Source organism: Mobula birostris, chromosome 12 (genome assembly GCF_030028105.1).
Source record: "Mobula birostris isolate sMobBir1 chromosome 12, sMobBir1.hap1, whole genome shotgun sequence".
Lineage (NCBI taxonomy): Eukaryota > Metazoa > Chordata > Chondrichthyes > Myliobatiformes > Myliobatidae > Mobula > Mobula birostris.
The window spans coordinates 4061015-4081414 of NC_092381.1; the positions used below are offsets into that span (position 1 = coordinate 4061015).

The 20400-nt window shown below is 42.7% G+C and overlaps 1 protein-coding gene across 1 annotated transcript in view; it reads left to right on the forward strand.

The window, feature by feature from the left end:
- Positions 1-20400, forward strand: part of msh4 (mutS homolog 4) — a 249548-nt gene that overhangs the window by 92121 nt on the left and 137027 nt on the right. Inside the window, exon 5 of the mRNA XM_072274791.1 lies at positions 12832-13005. Within this exon, the coding sequence (XP_072130892.1) occupies positions 12832-13005 (174 nt within the window). The remainder of the gene's footprint in view (positions 1-12831; positions 13006-20400) is intronic.

Genomic DNA, 20400 nt, shown 5'->3' on the forward strand with positions numbered 1-20400 from the left:
AACACATGGCAAACCGACAAAAACTAACAAAAACCACACAGTTATAACATATAGTTACAACAGTGCAAAGCAATACCGTAATTTGATAAGAACAGACCATGGCACAGTAAAAGTCTCAAAGTCTCTTGAAAGTCCCATCATCTCACGCAGACGGTAAACCTCTAGTGCCGCCAACTTGCCGATGCAGTATCCTGGAAGCATCCGACCACAGTCGGACTCCAAGTCTATCCGAAAAACTCCGAGCCTCCGACCACCCCCTGCCACCGAACTCTGAGCACCATCTCTGCTGAGTGTTTCGACCCCGGCCCCGGCAACAGGCGATACGCAAAGCCAGGTATTTGGGGCCTTCCCCTCCGGAGATTCTTGATCGCACAGTAGCAACAGCAGCGAAGCAGGCATTTCAGAAGTTACTCCAGATGTTCCTCTGCACTTCTCACGGCTGTCTCCTTCAAATCCGGATTGTGCATGGCACCTCTAGTTACACATATTGATATCATTCGGAACAACCGTGCGTGCTGTGTCGTGCTGCCATCTTCTCCTGCCTCATATAAAGTTTGGCTTATAACAAGATGAGGACAGATTGGTGAACTGTGCTCTTATAATGCAACAAAGTTTGTTGGAGTGGAGCGTGAGTTGTAAAAAGCCATTGAGAAATGGAATCATTCACAGATCAGTGATGTCCCTCTTCAGAAAGAAATTAAGTGGATTTTAAATCCCCTGGGTTGTTCACATCATGAAGAAACATAGGAGAGATTGATTAGGCCTGTGCAAAAAGTCCTCAATTCCACCATGAAGATACAGAATCTTGATGAACTGGGTTTCCATGCAGTCCATTGTGAAGTAGAGGCTATTATTGACAGTCATCCAATTACTAAAGAATCTATCGATCCTAATGATTTGGAAGTACTAACACCCAAGCATCTATTGCTTCAGAAGACCTCACCGTCTTTACCTCTAGGAGAATTTCATAAGGAAGACATGTATGTTCATCATAGATGGAAGCAAGTCCAATACATGTCAAGCTTGTTTTGGAAATAGTGGGTCAATGAGTAATTGCCACATTTACAGGAACATCAGAAGTGGTCAGGTGTAAAACGGAATTTCCTTTCAGGAGACACTGTACATTGTTGATGACTCATCCCCTCGAAACTCATGGATCATGGGGAGAGTCATTCAAGGTTTTCCAGACAGAAGAGCATTTGTGCGGCAAGTGGCATCAAGACAAAGACCAGCTGCCTGGATTGACCAAGATCTGACTTCTACAGGAGGCAGAGCTTTGACTAGTTACAGCTCGCGAAGCTTCATGACTTAGACTTGACTTACTGACTTGACAGAGAGTGATGGTAAAGATCACTCTGTACTGGGCCAAGGGCTGGTAATCTCTGACCTAGATGACTGTTGCATGACTTGAATGGAACAAGAAAGAGGTCATTTTTATAAATGTTTATCCTTGAACATTTCATTTTTAGTTATTATATAGTTGTAATTATTATAGTGAATTAATTAATTGGGGGCTGGGATATAGGAGCCATATATCTATTTTCTGTCTATTGTATTTTGTGTTACACATTTATTTTGGATAATTTGTCATGTGGGTTGGGTGTGGTAGAAGTGAACGACAATAGTTATGTTGGCTAATGTAGTTGAGAAGGCTTGAGCTGGGAGTTGTATTTTATGTTGACTGCTAATTGGAATGCTATTTCATTAATTATGTTTATGCAAATCTGAACACTAGTTATTCCTATTTTGCTGTATTGCTAATTTAGTCTTGTTTGTTTTTTTATCGCTATAAGATTGAAAGTTGACACTGTATGATGCGCTTCCAAATAACTGAGCTCCAATGCGAGAAAAGTACATTTGATCCTTTATTATAAAACCAGCAAAGGAGCATAGATAGTGCACAGACAGATACTTTTTCCCAGGATGGAAATGGCTATTATGAGGGGGCTTAATATTAAAGAGATTGAAGTAAAATATAAGGGTGATGTCAAAGGTAGGTCCTTTTCAGAGAGTGGTGTATATGTGGAACACACTGCCGGGGTGGTGGTAGGGGCAGGTACGTTAAGGACATTTAAGAGACTCTTAGATAGGCACATGGATGATAGAAAAATGAAGGACTATGTAGGAGGGAAGGGTTAGATTGATCATAGAATAGGTTAAAATTATAGATCTGCAAGAAAGCACATAGCCTGGTATAAATACTAATAATTTAATTTATATTTCCAGTCGTCCTGAATTTTCAGTGCAGCCATATCTTTTTAAGTCTCTTAATATAGCTTTACTTAATATTAGAACTTAAGCTAATAAAACATTTTACGTAAAAGAGTTTATTACTGATAGAAAAATAGACTGTTTAACTTTGTGTTTAACTCCCAGTAGTGATGCTGCTGCCGTATTAATTGAAGCAGCCCCTACGAATTATAATTTTGTCCATTCATTTTGTAAAGGTAGTGGCCTGGAAAATGTTTTCATGAACCATTTAAATTATAAAACTATCAGGCTTGGTAGCTTTGTGTCTTTTGAGTTTCTTGCCATAGATACTCAAGGAAATGCTGCATTCTCCCATACTTATCATTTATTATCTATAATAATAACTAGTTGTGATAGGTTTGTAATAGTAAGTGACTTCAATTTTCATGTAGATGTTCCGTGTGACTCCAAAGCAAGAGGGTTCATGAACTCTGCAATCTTTTGGCTTTAGTCATATCACTCAGCCAACATGTAAGAGAGGCCACACATTAGATTTAGACGTATCAAAAGGATTTAACATTAACCTGACTCATCCTAGACATCAGCATTTCAGGTCATTTCTGTATTTTCTTTAACGTAACAATATCTGTTACTTGAACTAAGAAATTTTTTTTGATACTACAGCTGCTTCTAGGTTTTCTAATATTCTTAATAGTCATTCTGAACTTAGCATTTACTGTAACACAGCTTGCCTTTTAAATAATAATAATGAATCTAATGCTACTGTGGGCAGTGGCTGACAGAGCCCCTGAAAAATGTATTAAGAAATCATTTACTGTTATAATACCATGGAAAACTCAAGCAGTCTGTAAACTCAAAAGAGAGTGTTATAGGGCTGAATGTGAATGGAGTAAGATTCACTAACAGTTCACTATAAAATCTTGAAGACTTATTAACTAAATACAACACAGCACTTTGTTTTGAGAGACAGTCATACTTTTCTAAAATTCTGAGTGACAGTGAAGGTAATCCAAGAGTATTACAGGTCCACAGTCCCTTATCCAAAATCCTTGGGGCCAGTTACACTTTGGAATTCAGAATTTTTTGTATTTCAGAAAATTGAAAATTATATTGATAATTAACCTGTCTCAGTGCGGTGGACTTTAGGACCCGGGGGAATTTATGATCAGCAAAAGCTTTTTCACCACAGATTTTCAGGTATTTTACACCATGGCGCTTCTTAAATTTCTGCAGCCAACCCTCTGAATATTTTCTGCGTTATTAATAATGACAGATGCTTCCTTCTCTTTTTCTCATTGTTACCCATAGGGGTATCTGCAGCTCTTTTTGACATTTTCACAGTGAAATTAAACACTAAGTCAACAGTGAACACAAAATATCAGCGAACAGCAAATGCACGTGTAACCATTAGGGCCGCTGAGCCACATCTGATGTCTGGCGGCCTCTGCCAGTGCTGCCACGTCACACCTGAGTGACGTCAGCTTTTGGTGCACCAAACAAGCCTTGTTATGACACGCTGCACACTCCACAAAAAAAAACTTCGGTTTTTGGAGCTTTTCGGATTTCAGAATTTTGGATAAGGGATTGTGGACCTGTATTTTCAACTATTGATCATCTATTAAACTCAGCTCCACTGTTGAAGTAGTTGCTGAAAGCATCTGAGACTGAAAGTGATAGTTTTGCTGCATTTTTACAGGAAAAAATAAATAATATAAAATGTTATATAAAACAAACTCAAGAATAAACCTTGTTAAACCTCAACGAGCCCCACACTGCACTAAGCTCCTTTACTAAAATCAGTTTACCTGAACTTTGAGAAATAATTACTCAGCGAAAACCATCTACTTGTGTTCTTGATCCTACTCCCACGGACTTTTGAAAAGAAGTTTCTGACCTGCTAGTTGACAGTGTACTCGGCATTGCTCACTAGTTTCTAGCATTTTCCCAGATTCCTTAAAACTGCAGTAGTTAAACCCCTGCTTAAGAAAAATAATCTAGACTGTCGTGTTTTGGATAATTTTAGACCTATTTCCAACCCGCCTTTTCTAAGTAACATTTTAGAAAAAGTAGTTTTTTGACAATTAAACAATTCTATTCTCGACAAATATCAATCAGGTTTTAGATCAAACCATAGTACAGAAACTATTGTTTAAATTAGTTAATGACATGTGGCAGAATGCCGACACAGGTTACGTATGAGTTCTTCTCTGAACTTTGAGCACGGCATTTGATACCTTAGATCACAATGTTTTCATAAACCTTCTTAGTCTTTCTGATTCTGTCTTAAGCTGGTTTGTCCGAAGTTCACAGTAAATTTATTGTCAAAGTACGTAGATGTCACCATGTACAACTCTGACATTCATTTTGTTGTGGGCATTCTCAATAAATCTATGATAGAAAAATAACCATAATAGAATCAATGAAAGACAGCATCAACTTGGTTGCAAAAGACACCAACCTGTGCAAATTCAAAAAGAAAGAAATAATACTGAATGAATAAACAATAAATATTGAGGACATGAGATGATGAGTCATTGAAAGTGAGTTTCAACAAGGGGGCAAGTGAAATTGAGTGAAGTTATCCCCTTTGGTTCAAGAGTCTGATGGTTGAAGGGTACCAACAGTTCTTGAACCTGATAGTGTGAGTCCTGAGGCTCTTGTACCCTCTTGCTGATGGTAGCTATGGGAAGAGAGCATGTTCTGGGTGGTAGGGATCCCAGATGATGGATGCTGCTTTCCTGCAACAACGCTTCAAGTAGATGTGTTCAATGGTGGGGAGGGCTTTACCCGTGATGGACTGGGCTGTATCCACTACCTTTTTGTAGATTTTCTACTGAAGGGTATACCAGGCTGTCATGCAGCTGGTCAGTACACTCTCCACTACATACAGAAGTTTGTCAGAAGTTTTAGATGTCATGCTGAATCTATGTAAACACCTAAGAAGTAGTGGTGCTGCTGTGCTTTCCTTGTGATTGCCCTCACATGCTGGGCTCAAGACAGGTCCTATGAAATAGTAACTCCAAGGAATTTAAAGTTGCTGACTCTCTCCACCTCTGATCCTCCATTGAGAACTGGCTCATGGTCGTTTGGTTTCCTCTCCTGAAGTCATTAATCAGCTTCTTGGTCTTGCTGACATTGAGTGAGAGGCTGTTGTTCTGGCACCATCCAGCTAGACTTTTAATCTTCCTCCTTAATGCTGGTTCATCACACAGCCTTGTGGTGCAACTGTGCTAATGGAGATCGTGGAGTTGCCAATCCGAACTGTTACATAACCGGCAACAATGAATATCGATCGAGACAGGTTATATAGCTCAAGCGAAGCGGCCAGTGTGTGAGTCGGCCAGTGAAGGAGTGGAGCTTTGAGGCTTTGACTCGAGAGGCTTCGACGAGAAGAGGCGGAGGACAAGCTAGCTCGCAGTTAGTTTTTACAATGTCTCCTGAGACGGTGATGTGCCTCTCATGTGAGGTGTGGCAATCTTGGGGGAACGCCCCTCTCTCGCAGAGTCACATCTGCCAGAAGTGCATAAGGCTGGGCGATCTGGAAGACTGTGTAAGGAATCTGGAGCAGCAGCTGGATGACCTTCGACTCATAAGGGAGAATGAGGCAGTCATAGATGAGAGCTACAGGGAGGTAGTCACACTTAGGCTGTTGGAAGCAGGTCATTGGGTGACAGTCAGAGGGGGGGAAGCGAAGGTGATCAGACAGGTAGTGCAGAGCACCCCTGTAACCATTCCCCTGAGTAATAAGTTTACCATCCTGGATACTGTTGTTGGGGACGACCGACCAGGTGTGAGCCACGGTGGCAGGGCCTCCGGCACTGAGTCTGACCCTGTGGTGCAGAAGGGTGGGACGGAGAAGAGGAGAGCTGTCGTCATTGGAGACTCTATAGTCAGGGGAGCAGACAGGAGATTTTGTGGACGTGAGAAGGACATCCACATGGTTTGTTGCCTCCCGGGTGCCAGGGTCCAGGATGTCTCTGACCGGGTGCACGACATCCTGGTACGAGAGGGAAAGCAACCAGAAGTCGTGATACATGTTGGGACCAACGACATAGGCAGGAAGAGGGATGAGGTCCTGAAGTGTGAGTTTCGGGAATTAGGCAGAAGGCTGAAGAACAGGACCTCAAGGGTGACGTTCTCAGGATTGCTGCCAGTGCTACGTGACAGAGATGGTAAGTATTGGAGGAGATGGCAGTTGAATGCGTGGCTGAGGAGTTGGTGCAGGGAGCAGGGTTTTAGATTTTTAGATCATTGGGATCTCTTCTGGGGAAGGTGGGACCTGTACAGATTGGATGGGTTAGACCTGAACTCGAGGAGAAGCAATATCCTTGCAGGTAGGTTTGCTAGCATGGTTTGGGAGGGTTTAAACTAATTTGTGAGGGGGATGGGACCCAGAGCGATAGAGCAGTGAAAGAAGTGCATGGAGTAAAGCCAGATCTAACATACAGAGAGGCTTTGAGGAAAGAGAAGCAGAATAAACGGTGTAAAGACAGTAAGGTAGAAGGGCTGAAATGTGTGTACCTCAATGCAAGAAGCATCAGGAACAAAGGTGATGAACTGAGAGCTTGGATACATACATGGAATTATGATGTAGTGGCCATTACAGAGACTTGGCTGGCACCAGGGCAGGAATGGATTCTCAATATTCCTGGATTTCAGTGCTTTAAGAGGGATAGAGAGGGCGGAAAAAGGGGAGGAGGGGTGGCATTACTGGTCAGGGATAATATTACAGCTACAGAAAGAGTGGGTAATGTAGCAGGATCCTCTTTTGAGTCAATATGGGTGGAAGTCAGGAACAGGAAGGGAGCAGTTACTCTACTGGGGGTATTCTATAGGCCCCCTGGTAGCAGCAGAGATACAGAGGAGCAGATTGGGAGGCAGATTTTGGAAAGGTGCAAAAATAACAGGGTTGTTATCATGGGTGACTTTAACTTCCCTAATATTGATTGGCACCTGATCAGTTCCAAGGGTTTAGATGGGGCAGAATTTGTTAAATGTGTCCAGGATGGATTCCTGTCACAGTATGTGGACAGGCCAACCCGGGGGAAGGCCAAACTAGATCTAGTACTAGGTAATGAACCGGGTCAGGTCACAGATCTCTCGGTGGGTGAGCATCTGGGGGAAAGTGACCACCGCTCCCTGGCCTTTATAATTATCATGGAAAAGGCTAGAATCAAAGAGGACAGGAAAATTTTTAATTGGGGAAAGGCAAATTATGAGGCTATAAGGCTAGAACTTGCAGGTGTGAATTGGGATGATGTTTTTGCAGGGAAATGTACTATGGACATGTGGTTGATGTTTAGAGATCTCTTGCGGGATGTAAGGGATAAATTTGTCCCGGTGAGGAAGATAAAGAATGGTAGGGTGAAGGAACCATGGGTGACAAGTGAGGTGGAAAATCTAGTCAGGTGGAAGAAGGCAGCATACATGAGGTTTAGGAATCAAGGATCAGATGGGTCTATTGAGGAATATAGGGAAGCAAGAAAGGAGCTTAAGAAGGGGCTGAGAAGAGCAAGAAGGGGGCATGAGAAGGCCTTGGCGAGTAGGGTAAAGGAAAACCCCAAGGCATTCTTCAATTATGTGAAGAAAAAAAGGATGACAGGAGTGAAGGTAGGACCGATTAGAGATAAAGGTGGGAAGATGTGCCTGGAGGCTGTGGAAGTGAGTGAGGTCCTCAATGAATACTTCTCTTCGGTATTCACCAATGAGAGGGAACTTGATGATGATGAGGACAATATGAGTGAGGTTGATGTTCTGGAGCATGTTGATATTAAGGGAGAGGAGGTGTTGGAGTTGTTAAAATACATTAGGACAGATAAGTCCCCGGGGCCTGATGGAATATTCCCCAGGCTGCTCCACGAGGCGAGAGAAGAGATTGCTGAGCCTCTGGCTAGGATCTTTATGTCCTCATTGCCCACGGGAATGGTACCGGAGGATTGGAGGGAGGCGAATGTTGTTCCCTTGTTCAAAAAAGGTAGTAGGGATAGTCCTGGTAATTATAGACCAGTGAGCCTTACGTCTGTGGTGGGAAAGCTGTTGGAAAAGATTCTTAGAGATAGGATCTATAGGCATTTAGAGAATCATGGTCTGATCAGGGACAGTCAGCATGGCTTTGTGAAGGGCAGATCGTGTCTAACAAGCCTGATAAGAGTTCTTTGAGGAGGTGACCAGGCATATAGATGAGGGTAGTGCAGTGGATGTGATCTATATGGATTTTAGTAAGGCATTTGACAAGGTTCCACACGGTAGGCTTATTCAGAAGGTTAGAAGGCATGGGATCCAGGGAAGTTTGGCCAGGTGGATTCAGAATTGGCTTGCCTGCAGAAGGCAGAGGGTCGTGGTGGAGGGAGTACGTTCAGATTGGAGGATTGTGACTAGTGGTGTCCCACAAGGATCTGTTCGGGAACCTCTACTTATCGTGATTTTTATTAACGACCTGGATGTAGGTGTAGAAGGGTGGGTTGGCAAGTTTGCAGACGACACAAAGGTTGGTGGTGTTGTAGATAGTGTAGAGGATTGTCAAAGATTGCAGAGAGACATTGATAGGATGCAGAAGTGGGCTGAGAAGTGGCAGATGGAGTGAAACCCGGAGAAGTGTGAGGTGGTACACTTTGGAAGGACAAACTCCAAGGCAGAGTACAAGGTAAATGGCAGGATACTTGGTAGTGTGGAGGAGCAGAGGGATCTCGGGGTACACAGATCCCTGAAAGTTGCCTCATAGGTGGATAGGGTAGTTAAGAAAGCTTATGGGGTGTTAGCTTTCATAAGTCGAGGGATAGAGTTTAAGAGTCGCAATGTAATGATGCAGCTCTATAAAACTCTGGTTAGGCCACACTTGGAGTACTGTGTCCAGTTTTGGTCACCTCACTATATGAAGGATGTGGAAGCATTGGAAAGGGTACAGAGGAGATTTACCAGGATGCTGCCTGGTTTAGAGAGTATGCATTATGATCAGAGATTAAGGGAGCTAGGGCTTTACTCTTTGGAGAGAAGGAGGATGAGAGGAGACATGATAGAGGTGTACAAGATAATAAGAGGAATAGATAGAGTGGATAGCCAGCGCCTCTTCCCCAGGCCACCACTGCTCAATAGAAGAGGACATGGCTTTAAGGTAAGGGGTGGGAAGTTCAAGGGGGATATTAGAGGAAGGTTTTTTACTCAGAGAGTGGTTGGTGCGTGGAATGCACTGCCTGAGTCAGTGGTGGAGGCAGATACACTAGTGAAGTTTAAGAGACTATTAGACAGGTATATGGAGGAACCTAAGGTGGGGGCTTATATGGGAGGCAGGGTTTGAGGGTCAGCACAACATTGTGGGCCGAAGGGCCTGTACTGTGCTGTACTATTCTATGTTCTATATAAAAACAACCAAACATTTATTAAACATGGATAAACAGTAAGGAAAAAAACAAATGAAACCTTTAACAGAAAGTTAACCGTTATGCAGCCGTTCACCAAATCGTCACTCGGCACTGGTTGTTAAAGCGTTAAATGCGAAAACAGTTCTTAAAACGATAAGGTGAGATATAGTTCTTAAAATGGTAAATTCAAAAGTGCAACGGATTTATACATTCAATTGGGACAGACTTCTCTGGAGAGGAATTTCTTCATTGACGCGACTTCCCTGCTGGTTCTGTCTAAAGGATTCACGATGCAGTGAATAAACAGTTTAAAACAACTGAGTATAAATTCCTTTTAGAGAGAGCAAACCTTTGCATGAACTCTTTTCTCTTTTGGCAAGAGTTATCTCGATGCAGGTCGCTACTCCTTCAATGAGGACTCAATAAGGTCGATCCTTTGTTAAACTGCCACATGATGCCGACTCCATTCAATCCTTCGAGTCCTGTACTTCGATAAAGTCTTCACTCCCCCGACTACTACTGGAATAGGGTAAATCAGCACATCTAGCAAAAATTTCCAGTCCAATAATATTATATCTTGCAACAGAACGCAACGCTCCGTTTTAAAAATGAAACTGCGTCATAAAAACAAACATGCAACAGAAACGGAGACACAGCACATTCTACCTGGAAATCTACAAACTAAAAAACTAACTGCGTCATCTGGGGTCGACCCTTATATACCCATGGTGTACACGTCATCACGTGACCTCACATCGGCGGGAAAATTGCATCAAGTGACCTCCAAAAGACCATTACATCATTCTTCCAAAAAAAAATCACAAATCTCCTTGAGCATGTAACAACACCGACTGGGGTCTGCAATTGAGGAACCAATTGCACAAGGAAGTGTTGAGGCCAAGATCTTGAAGTTTCTTGATTAGTTTTGAGGGGATGATGGTATTGAATGCTGTGTTGCAGTTGATAAAGAGTATCTTTGATATACGTATCTTTGCTGTGTAGATGTTCCAGGGTTGAGTGAGGAGCCAATGCGATGACATCTGCTGTTGACCTGATGCTCTGGTAGGTAAATTGGAGTGCAGCCAAGTTGCATCTCAGGCAGGAGTTTGTATGTTTAATCATTAGCCTCTCAAAATGCTTCGTCATGGTGAATGTAAGTGCAACAGGAGTATACTCACGAGGTAACTTTCAGTCCTGATGAAGAGTCTTGGTCAGATATGTCAGTTGTTTACTCTTTCCCATAGATGCTGCCTGGCCTGCTGAGTTCCTCCAGCATTTTGTGTGTGCTACCACATCCTTCTTAGGCACCAGTATATCTGAAGTCTACTTAAAGCAGGTGGGTACCTCAGACTGCCGAAGCAAGAGGTTAAAGATCCCCGTGAACTCTCCAGCCAGTTGATCACAACAAGTTTTTAGTACTTGGCTATGTACCTCATCTGGGTCAGATACTTTTCGTGGGTTCACCCTCCTGAAGGCTGCTTGCATATTGGCCTCAGGGACTGAAATCGCATGATCATCAGAGACTGTGGGAGTTCGTGATGGTTCCTCCAATTTTTAATGGTCAAAGCAAGCATAGAAGGCATTGAGCTCATCTGGAAGTGAAACCCTGTTGTTGCCTATGTTGCTGGAACTTTATAAGGTGATAATATCTAAGCCCTGCCACAACTCTCGAACATCCTTCATTGATTCAAGCTTAGTCTGAAGTTGCCATTTCGCCCATGAGATGGCTTCCAGAGATCTTAACTGAACCTCTTGTAACTTACTTTGTCACCAGACTTGAATGCTTTTGACCTGGCCCTCACGAGAATGCGGATCTCGTGGTTCATCCAGGGCTTCTAGTTGGGGAAGACTCTGAATAATTTTGTGGGGACACACTTGTCTACAACAGTTTTAATGAAGTCCATGACAACCATGGTGTATTCATTCAGATCCACTGGTTAGTCCTCGAACACGGCCCCATCCACTGAATCAAAGCAATCCCCTAACCCCTCCTTTGCCTCCTGTGACCACCTTTTTGTTGTCCATGATATTGTGTGTGGTGTACCACAGAGATCAATTCTTGGCCCATTGTTGTTCTCTCTACCTGCTCTCATTAGGTCAGATTATTTCAAAACACAATGTGAATTACCAGAGCTATGCCGACGACATACGATTGTATTTGTCAATTATGCCAGATGACCCTGAGGCTCTAAATCCTCTGGTCTGATGCTTTACTAGCTTTACAGTATGGATGAGTTTGAATTTCCACAAACTAAGTCAGAAAAAATGAATATTGGTACCAGTAAAAAGTGTGAATTTTAGAAATTCACTTGATCATCTGGCCTTACGAATCAAATCAGAAGTAAGGAATTCAAATCTTATTGTTAGCTCTGAGCTAAATTTCAAATCACATATTAACCATAATTATTAAGACTACATTTAAGGAACATTGAAGAGTTCGATTTCTTATGGCATCTCAAAGTGCCGAAAAACTGATAACACATTTTTGTTTTTAGCTGATTCGACTACTGTAATGCACTCTTTTCAGGCCAGATCAGCCTAAGAAAGATACAAATCAGCTGCAGCTTATTGAAAATGCAGCAGCAAAAATCTTAACCAAAAAAAAAAGAAAATCTTAGCATATTTCACTAGGTTTGGCATCGTTACATTAGCTGCCTGTGTCCTTTGGGGTCAATTTTAAAATACTCTTAATTGTATATAAGGCTTTGAATAATCTAGCTTTTGGAGTGTGTATTCCCTTACATCCCTCATCGTAATCTTAGATCTTCAAATATTGGTTAGCTTAGTTTTCCTTGAGCCAAGCATATAAAAACTTGTGAGGCGGACTTTTGCTCTTACGCAACAAAAATCTGGAATACTCTACTGACTGAGGTATGCCAGGCTAGTACCGTGGAATGTTTCAAAACACTTTTGAAAACCTAATTTAATTTGGCCTATTTATAGGATTACTTAATGCCTGTTGATGTTGCTTATGCTTATATAATTTTGTATATTCTATTACATTTTATTCTGTATTATTTGTCTTATGATTTTTAATTTTGCTTTATATTTTTCTGACTATATTAAATTATCTTTACAAACTATGTAAAATTTTGATCCTGCAATTTAATGTATGAAAGGTGCTATATAAATGGTTATTACTATATTATTAATGAAAGGTTGGCAGAACATTGTGCACCAAAGGTCTAGTGTTCGATGTTCCACAAGGCGAGAACTGGAAGAATGCAAGATTCAGTTGACAATTTTTCTATTACTTTTGCAGATACTACAGTCTGGCAGCAGCTGCAGCCTTGCTGAAGTATGTTGAGTTCATACAGAATACGGTTTATGCTCCAAAATCCCTGAAATTTGTCTTCAAGGGGAGTGAACAAACTGCAATGATCGATTCAGCCTCTGCTCAGCACCTTGAACTGACCATTAACAACAGGGATCCCAGGTATCTATATGAAGGAACAATCAGTGACAGTGAAATAACAAATAATTTATGTTGTATTTTTGTTTTGTCTAAGTTCATAGAGCTTGAGGATAGTGTAGCACAGACAGGAGCTATTTGGGGAAACACTGGCTTTTTCCTTATATATCCTTGTCCACAGTCATATATCTCTGATGTTTCACTGTATCAATTTGCTTTTGGTATGCTGGCCTTTATAAATCAGAGCATTGAGTATAGTAGTTGGGATGTAATGTTAAAATTCTACAAGGCATTGGTAAGGCCAAATTTGGAGTATTGTGTACAGTTCTGGTCACCGAATTATAGGAAAGATGTTAACAAAATAGAGAGAGTACAGAGGAGATTTACTAGAATGTTACCTGGGTTTCATCAGCTAAGTTACAGAGAAAGGTTGAACAAGTTGGGTCTTTATTCTTTGGAGCATAGAAGGTTGAGGGGGGACTTGATAGAGGTATTTAAAATGATGAGGGGGATAGATAGAGTTGACATGGATAGACTTTTTCCATTGAGAGTGGGGGAGATTCAAACAAGAGGACATGAGTTGAGAGTTAAAGGGCAAAAGTTTAGGGATAACATGAGGGGAAACTTCTTTACTCAGAGAGTGGTAGCTGTGTGGAACGAGCTTCCAGCAGAAGTGGTTGAGGCAGGTTCGATGTTGTTGTTTAAGGTTAAATTGGATAGCTATATGGACAGGAAAGGAATGGAGGGTTATGGGCTGAGTGCAGGTCGGTGGAACTAGGTGAGAGTAAGTGTTCGGCCCAGACTAGAGGGGCCGAGATGGCCTATTTCCGTGCTGTAACTGTTATATGGTTATATTATTATCACAGTTACTAAGATACAGTGAAAATCATCTGTTTGCATATCATCCAGACAGATCATGGCAAACATAAGTATATCAAAGATGTAGAATATTGCTAAATTGGTTTAAATTTCAAAATTAGTTTATTATTGTTGCATGTACTGAGGTACACTGGATAAACTTGTGTACTGTTCATACAGATCATTTCATTACACAGTGCATTGAGACAATACAATGGTAAAACAATGAGTTGCAAGGTCATACTGAGGTAGGTTGGAAGGTCAAGAGTCCATTCTCTCATACTATGGGACCATTCAATAAAATAACAGTGGGATAAAAAAGGTCCTTGAGCCTGGAGGTTCGTATTTTCAGGCTTTTGTATTTTCTGCCTGAAGGGCTGAAGGGAGGGGGTAGAAGAGAGCATACCCAGGGTGAGAGGGGTCTTTGATTTTGCTGGTTGGTTTACTGAGAACTGTAGACAGTTCATGACTGGTTCCTGAGCTGTGTCCACACAACTCTGTAGTTTCTTCTGGTAAGATGGTGCACTTGGTCATAGTGGTCCCTCTGGGTCCAAATGTTCATCTTTTAAATCTTTTTATAATGGCAGGAAATGCTGGGTATTAAGAACATCAAGCACTGCGGGTCTGCCCCATCAGCTAGTTGCTCAATAGCAGTGGAGCTGGAGGTGTCGCAGCTAGCTACATCCACCCAAGGAGGAAGGCAGTGCACGGAAGTGGTGTGCAGTCCAACAAATGCTGAAAGTGATTGTCTTGGACATTTTTCTGGTGATTGCAAAACCCTGTTGGACATTGATAATGTAGAATACTGCAGGTCTGGTTCACTGGTTCATCGGTAAGACTGATCGCGGGGGAGCTGCGTGACCTCGGTTTTTGCGCTTATCAGGTCCTCATGCTGTGGAGATACATGTTGTAGCCTCCCAGGGGAGGAGCTGCTGTTGGTGACACGGCATGGTTGGTTTGGGGGCTGGCCCCTCTCATCGGTGCTGCCCTCCAGTGTTTGCTTGGTGGAAGGCAAGCGGGATTGCATTTGTCTGTGGCTGCACTTGCACATGATGAGGAACTGCTGTGGGTTTGTTCTTGCAGAAATGTGACTCCAGGTCAACACCCCATGAAGCATCAATTTACAGGCCATGCCGCTCAGGCATGGGCTATATTATTTACATTTTTGTGTGACTGTATGTTTTACTGCTATTGTAACTATATGTGCTAAATGTGCCTTGTGCTGTTGGTACTGTGTTTTACTCCTTGGCCCCAGATGAACATTGTTTTGTTTAGCTATATACATGGGTTTGGTTGAATGATAATTAAACCTGAACATGAATTTGATCTTTGATCATGTTATAGCGAACTTAATGTTTCAGTTACAGGGAAAGGGCAGTGCTGGTAGACTGGGAGGCCAAGAATTCATTCCTTACTGAAATTTCTACTAAATGTACTTCAATTTCACTTCTGACTATTGTAATTATCACAATAATTCAATATCTAAAACTAAATTAGAAAACTACATATACTAGAAATCTAAAATGAAAAAAAAAACGAACTGCTGGAAATACATTGATGACATTGGTGCTGCTTCATGCACTAATGAAGAGCTCATCAATTTAATCAACTTTGCCTCTAACTTCCACCCAGCCCTTAAATTCACTTGGTCCGTTTCTGACACCACCCTCCCCTTTCTTGATTTCTGTCTCCATCTCTGCAGACAAACTGTTGACTCAACATCTTTTATAAATCTACTGATTCCTACAGTTATCTTGACTATACCTCTTCCCACCATCTCCTATTAAAATGCTACTCCCTTTTCTCAGTTCGTATATATCCGCCACATCTATTCCAGGATATGGCTTTCCTTCTCAGGACATCAGAGATATCCTCCTCCTTCAAAGAACTGTGTTTACCTTCCTCCACTACAGATGCTGCCCTCATCCACATCTCCTCCATTTCTCGAATATCCACACTCACCCCATCTTCCTGCCACCTTAACAGTGATAGAGTTCTTGTCCTTACCTACCACTCCATGAGCCTCTGCATCCAACACAGCATCCTCCGCATTCTGCTATCTCCAAAGGGATCCCACCACTGAACATGATTTTCCCTCTGCTTTCCTCAGGGATTACTCCCTCCCTGATTCTCTTGTCTCTCTCCCAGCACTTATCCCAACAAGTGGCCAAAGTGCTACACTTGCCAGTTAACCTCCTTCCTCATCTCTATTCAGGGCCCCAAACAGTCCTTCCAGGTGAGGCAACACTTCATGTGCAATTCAGCTGGGGTCATCTATTGTGTCCAGTGTACCCAGTGTGACCTCCTCTGCATTGATGAGACCTGTTGTAAATTAGGGAACTGCTTTGTTGAGCACCTCTGCTTCATCTGCCAAAAGCGGAACTTCCCGATGGTCAAATATTTTAATTCCAAATCGCATTCTGACATGCCAACCCATGGCCTCCTTCTGGGCCAAGATGAGGCCACCCTCAGGGTGGAGAGTAACATCTCACATTCCATCTGGGTAGCCTCCAAACTGATAGCAGGAATATTGATTTCTCCTTGTGTCTTAAAAAAAACTCCCTCCCCTTCTCCTCTTCTTCTGTTACTGACTCTAGCCTCTTATACCTGCCTACCTGCTTTACTGGATCCTCTCCTCCTTCCCTTTCTCCTATGGTAAACTCTCCTCTCCAAACAGATTCCTTCCTCTCCAGACCATTATCTTTCTAATCCACCTATCTTCACCTATCACCTTCTAGCTATCTTCCTTCCCCTCTTCCCCACCTTTACGTTCTGGCATCTTCCCCTTCCTTTCCAGTGTTGAAGATGGGTCTTGGCCTGAAATGTTGTCTGTTTAATCATTTGCAGATATGCACCCTGACTTACTGAGTTCCTCCAGCATTTTGTGGTGCTCTGGATTTCCAGCATCTGCAGGTTTCCTTGTGTTTATGATTTGTTATAAATACATAGAACATAGAATAGTACAGCACAGTACAGGCCCTGCGGCCCACAATGTTGTGCCGACCCTTAAACTCTGCCTCCTATATAACCCTCCCCCCGCACCTTAAGTTCCTCCATATACCTGTCTAGTAGTCTCTTAAATTTCACTAGTGTATCTGCCTCCACCACTGACTCAGGCAGTGCATTCCACGCACCAACCACTCTCGGAGTAAAAAAACCTTCCTCTAATATCCTCCTTGAACTTTCCACCCCTTACCTTAAAGCCACGTCCTCTGGTATTGAGCAGTGGTGCCCTGGAGAAGAGGCACTGGCTGTCTACTCTATCTATTCCTCTTAATATCTTGTATACCTCTATCATGTCTCCTCTCATCCTCCTTCTCTCTAGAGAGTAAAGCCCTAGCTCCCTTAATCTCTGATCATAATGCATACTCTCTAAACCATGCAGTATCCTGGTAAATCTCCTCTGTACCCTTTCCAATGCTTCCACATCCTTCCTACAGTGAGGCGACCAGAACTGGACACAGTACTCCAAGTGCGGCCTAACCAGAGTTTTATAGAGCTGCATCATTACCTCGCAACTCTTAAACTCTGTCCTTTGACTTATGAAAGCTAACACTCCATAAGGTTTCTTAACTACCCTATCTACCTGTGAGGCAACTTTCAAGGATGTGTGGACATGTACCCCCAGATCCCTCTGCTCCTCCACACTACCAAGCATCCTGCCATTTACTTTGTACTCTGCCTTGGAGTTTGTCCTTCCAAAGTGTACCACCTCACACTTTTTCGGGTTGGACTCCATCTGCCTCCTCTCAGCCCACTTCTGCATCTTATCAATGTCTCTCTGCAATCTTCGACAATCCTCTACACTATCCACAACACCGCCAACCTTTGTGTCATCTGCAAACTTGCCAACCCACCCTTCTACCCCCACATCCAGGTTGTTAATAAAAATCATGAAAAGTAGAGGTCCCAGAACCAATCCTTGTGGGACACCACTAGTCACAACCCTCCAATCCGAATGTACTCCCTCCACCATGACCCTCTGCTTTCTGCAGGCAAGCCAATTCTGAATCCACCTGGCCAAACTTCCTTGGATCCCATGCCTTCTGACTTTCTGAATAAACCTATCGTGTGGAACATAGTGTATGTGAGCCCTGTAAGTTTTCATTGCTAATGTAATGGCCACCCTGTAATGTTCTACTGCTAAGGAAATGGTTTCTCTGTAGCAGCAATGTTTGGGTTATGATTAGAGATAATGGGGGCTTTGGAATATATGCTAGCCAATTAGAGGCATGTTGTTCTTTCTTGTGGGTCTGGGAGCAGGGATTTTGCAGTCTTTTGTTGGTGAGAGATGAAGAGGGAAGACATGAATGGAACGAGTTGGTAGACTGCCGGACAGAGTGGACCTGGAGCGAGGGTCGGAGGTCGATGGGAGATGAATGGACGCAATCCGTGAACTCCAACGTGCACATTAGACTGTTTCATTAAAATGGGCCCTTTCTCTTTTTATTTTCTTTACTAACCTTTTTCGCACCGTGGACCGCACCTGTTTAATATTGACAATATTCTTGCGGACCGGCCGACGGAGGGGTGGGGGGTGTTGAAGTAGGGTTAAACTCACCTCAGCGTGTCTTTTACAGTTAGAGTTGCCAACTTTCTCACTCCCAAATAAGGGACAAAAGTAGCAGTCAAATCCCGGGACACTTTATCCCAGAAAAGACTACCATGACCATGAAGTCTTACGCAGGCATCTGTGTGCGCATGCGTGACGTGCGCATGTGATGTGCGCATGCGCTTACGTGCCGATTTTTTTTCTCCCACAAGTCGGTTTTACCTTCATCTTCCCAACTATACTGTACATACATTATTTCTACTTTATATAGGCTGTGTATTTATCATATCATTCCTGCTTTTACTATATATTAGTGTTATTTATTTTCGGTTTTGTGTGTTATTTGGTAGGCTATTTTTTGGGTCTGGGAACGCTCAAAAATTTTTCCCATATAAATTAATGCTAGTTGCTTTTTCACTTCATGCCATTTCGGCACAAAAGGTTTCATAGGAACACTCTACCTTAGCGGGGGAGATACGGGACAAACCAAATTAGCCCAATATACGGGATGTCCCGGCAAATATGGGACAGTTGTCAATCCTATGTTCAAGTTCAACAGTGCGTGATAGAGAATGAGGAAAGGTGAAGCTGACTTATATCGTTTCCTCACGGCCTGGTAGCACGTGCTTTGCGGCCCAGTATCGGTCTGCGGCCCGGTGGTTGGGGACCGCTGGCTAGATGGTGTACTGTCTGATATTTTGCGGTTCGGATTTATAACTGGGCAACACATCACGCAGCATCCACACAAATGAGATTTCTCAGTTTGGCTGGGCCAGAGGCTGTCTTCTCCTAGACAAACACGTGCTAGCCGAACCTCAGGGTTACATGTAAAAAGTGAAACAGAAAAAATACTTTGCGTTGAGAGCCTATCTTCAGAATTAGTAGAGAGGAAACAGTTTTGAGCTTCAGAGAAGGTAGGAGAGGGGAATGTGGATGAATTGGACAAAGGAGGAGTTTCTGGGCCAGCGTTGCTGGATAAGTTGCCCATATGGTTGTTGAGATAATAGGGACAGTTAGAAAGAGAAATGAACAAAATCTACTAATCAAGTGTAGTTAGAGAGAAAGAACACAGACAAAATGCCATAGAATTTTTGAAATAGTGCTGTTGGTGTGAAGCTACTTCCGATATATACAGAAATTTTCATCACTTTTAGAGTCATAGTCGCAGAGCACAGAAACTGACCCTTCAGCCCATCTAGTCCATGCCATACCGTTATTTCCATGTGCGAAGCAAGGCATTTTAGTATCCAACCCTTCTATCCACTGCTGCCACTCCAATTTTCTCTGCAACTTTGAACAAATTTGTGTATTTTCTTCCCCAGTTCTATCTGTTTTTACCTGTTTCTTTCTCCACAGATGCTGCCTCGCCTGCTGAGTCTTTTCGGATACTAGGCACTAGACACTAGAATACTACAGCACAGTAGGTCCTTCGGCCCTCAATGTTGTGCCGACGCATATATTCCTTAAAAAAAAGTACTAAACCCACACTACCCCATAATCCTCTATTTTTCTTTCATCCATGTGCCTGTCCAAGAGGCTCTTAAATACCCCTAATGTTTTAGCCTCCACCACCATCCCTGGCAAGTCATTCCAGGCACCCACAACCCTCTGTGTAAAAAAAACTTACCCCTGATGTTTCCTCTAAACTTCCCTCCCTTAACTTTGTACATATGCCCTCTGGCGTTTGCTATTCCTGCCCTGGGAAACAGGTACTGGCTATCCACCCTATCTATGCCTCTCATAATCTTGTAGACCTCTATCAAGTCCCCTCTCATCCTTCTACGCTCCAAAGAGAAAAGTCCCAGCTCTGCTAACATTGCCTCATAAGACTTGTTTTCCAATCCAGGCAACATCCTGGTAAATCTCCTCTGCACCCTCTCCATAGCTTCCACATCCTTCCTATAATGAGGTGACCAGAACTGAACACAATACTCTAAGTGTGGTCTCACCAGAGATTCGTAGAGTTGCAATATGACCTCTCTACTCTTGAACTCAATCCCCCGATTAAC